General features: G+C 49.7%; 1 protein-coding gene across 1 annotated transcript; it reads left to right on the top strand.

Annotated features, from left to right (window-relative positions):
- Nucleotides 1-8: 8 nt before the first annotated feature.
- LOC112095109 (sorting nexin 2B-like) lies at nucleotides 9-1,300 on the top strand (the record flags this gene model as incomplete). The annotated part of the gene is made up of 2 exons (XM_024176787.1): nucleotides 9-752; nucleotides 1,091-1,300. Coding segments are annotated over 2 exons (954 nt in total), but the record flags the coding sequence as incomplete, so codon positions are not given.
- Between the last annotated feature and the right edge of the window lie 7 nt (nucleotides 1,301-1,307).

Below are 1,307 nucleotides of genomic sequence, written 5' to 3'. Positions count from 1 at the left end.
GCGCCGGCCGATCTCCGCCGTCGATCTCTCCCGTCAACTCCGTCGTGGATCCGCCGTCGTACGCCGACGCGATCTTCACGTCGTTCGATTCCTCTTCACCCAACGGCCACCGGAGCGCCAAGCTCTCCCCGGGATCGGAATCCGGCGACGGAATCTCCGATTTCCTGAAGGTGTGGGTCTCGGAGCCGCAGAAGGAGCAGGAGCCGACCGGCCGGACTACTTTCTACACGTACCTGATCACGATGAGGACGAACATTCAAGGTTTCGGAGGATCCGAGTTCATAGTGCGGCGGCGGTTCAGGGACGTGGTGGCGCTGTCGGAGCGGTTATCGGAGACGCACAGAGGGTTTTTCGTCCCCGTACGACCGGATAAGAGCGTGGTGGAGAGCCAGATGATGCAATCGGAGCAGTTCGTGGAGCAGCGGAGGGCTCAAGTGGAGAAGTACCTGAACAAATTGGCGGCGCACCCGGTGATTCGGAGGAGTGAGGAGCTTAGAGCGTTTTTGATTACCAGAGGGAGGGTTTTGCAGCTTCCGAAGAGCGTGGACGTGTCGCCGAAGCAGCCTTCGGTTGTGGCGGCGGAGGGGAGAACCGGCGGGGACTTGATGAGGATGTTCAAGGAGTTGAGACAGTCGGTGGTGAATGACTGGGGAAGAGTCAAGCCTCTGGTTGTTGAGGAAGATAAGGAGTTCTTGGAGAGGAAAGAATGGCTCTTGGAGTTTGAGCAACAGCTTAGCAATTTGTCTCAACAGGTGTGCTCGTTTCCTTCTTTGTTCATATCTTGTTTTTGGTTTTACTTGAACAAAGGATTTGAAGATAGAGATGTTCATAATATAGCATCTGGATTGTGACAATACCAAAATTTGGTGTAACTGGGATAAGTCTGGGGTAGTTCAATGAGAACAAATTTAATAGCATTTATTGATGAATGAATGAATGTTTTTTTCCCCTTTAATGGGCCCATTTCATGGTGACAATTGACAAATTTGGCAACTGAATATCTAGTACAAAGGATGGATGATAGGAGTTTGTTTGGTTATTGGTGGTGTTTTTGTTTGTGAATGTTTTGTATTTATGCCTGGTTTTGCAGGCTGAGGCTCTGGTAAAAGCTCAGCAAGACATAGGAGAGACAATGGGGGAATTGGGGTTGGCATTTGTGAAATTGACCAAGTTTGAGACGGATGAAGCCGTTTTCAACTCACAAAGAGTAAGAGCCGCTGATATGAAAAACGTGGCGACTGCTGCTGTTAAATCCGGCAGATTATATAGGGAGTTAAATTCGCAGACGGTTAAGCATTTGGTAAATT

Source organism: Morus notabilis, unplaced genomic scaffold (genome assembly GCF_000414095.1).
Source record: "Morus notabilis unplaced genomic scaffold, ASM41409v2 C11400460, whole genome shotgun sequence".
Lineage (NCBI taxonomy): Eukaryota > Viridiplantae > Streptophyta > Magnoliopsida > Rosales > Moraceae > Morus > Morus notabilis.
The sequence above is the reverse complement of the archived record's forward strand: the minus strand, read 5'-3'. Positions and strand labels throughout refer to the sequence as shown.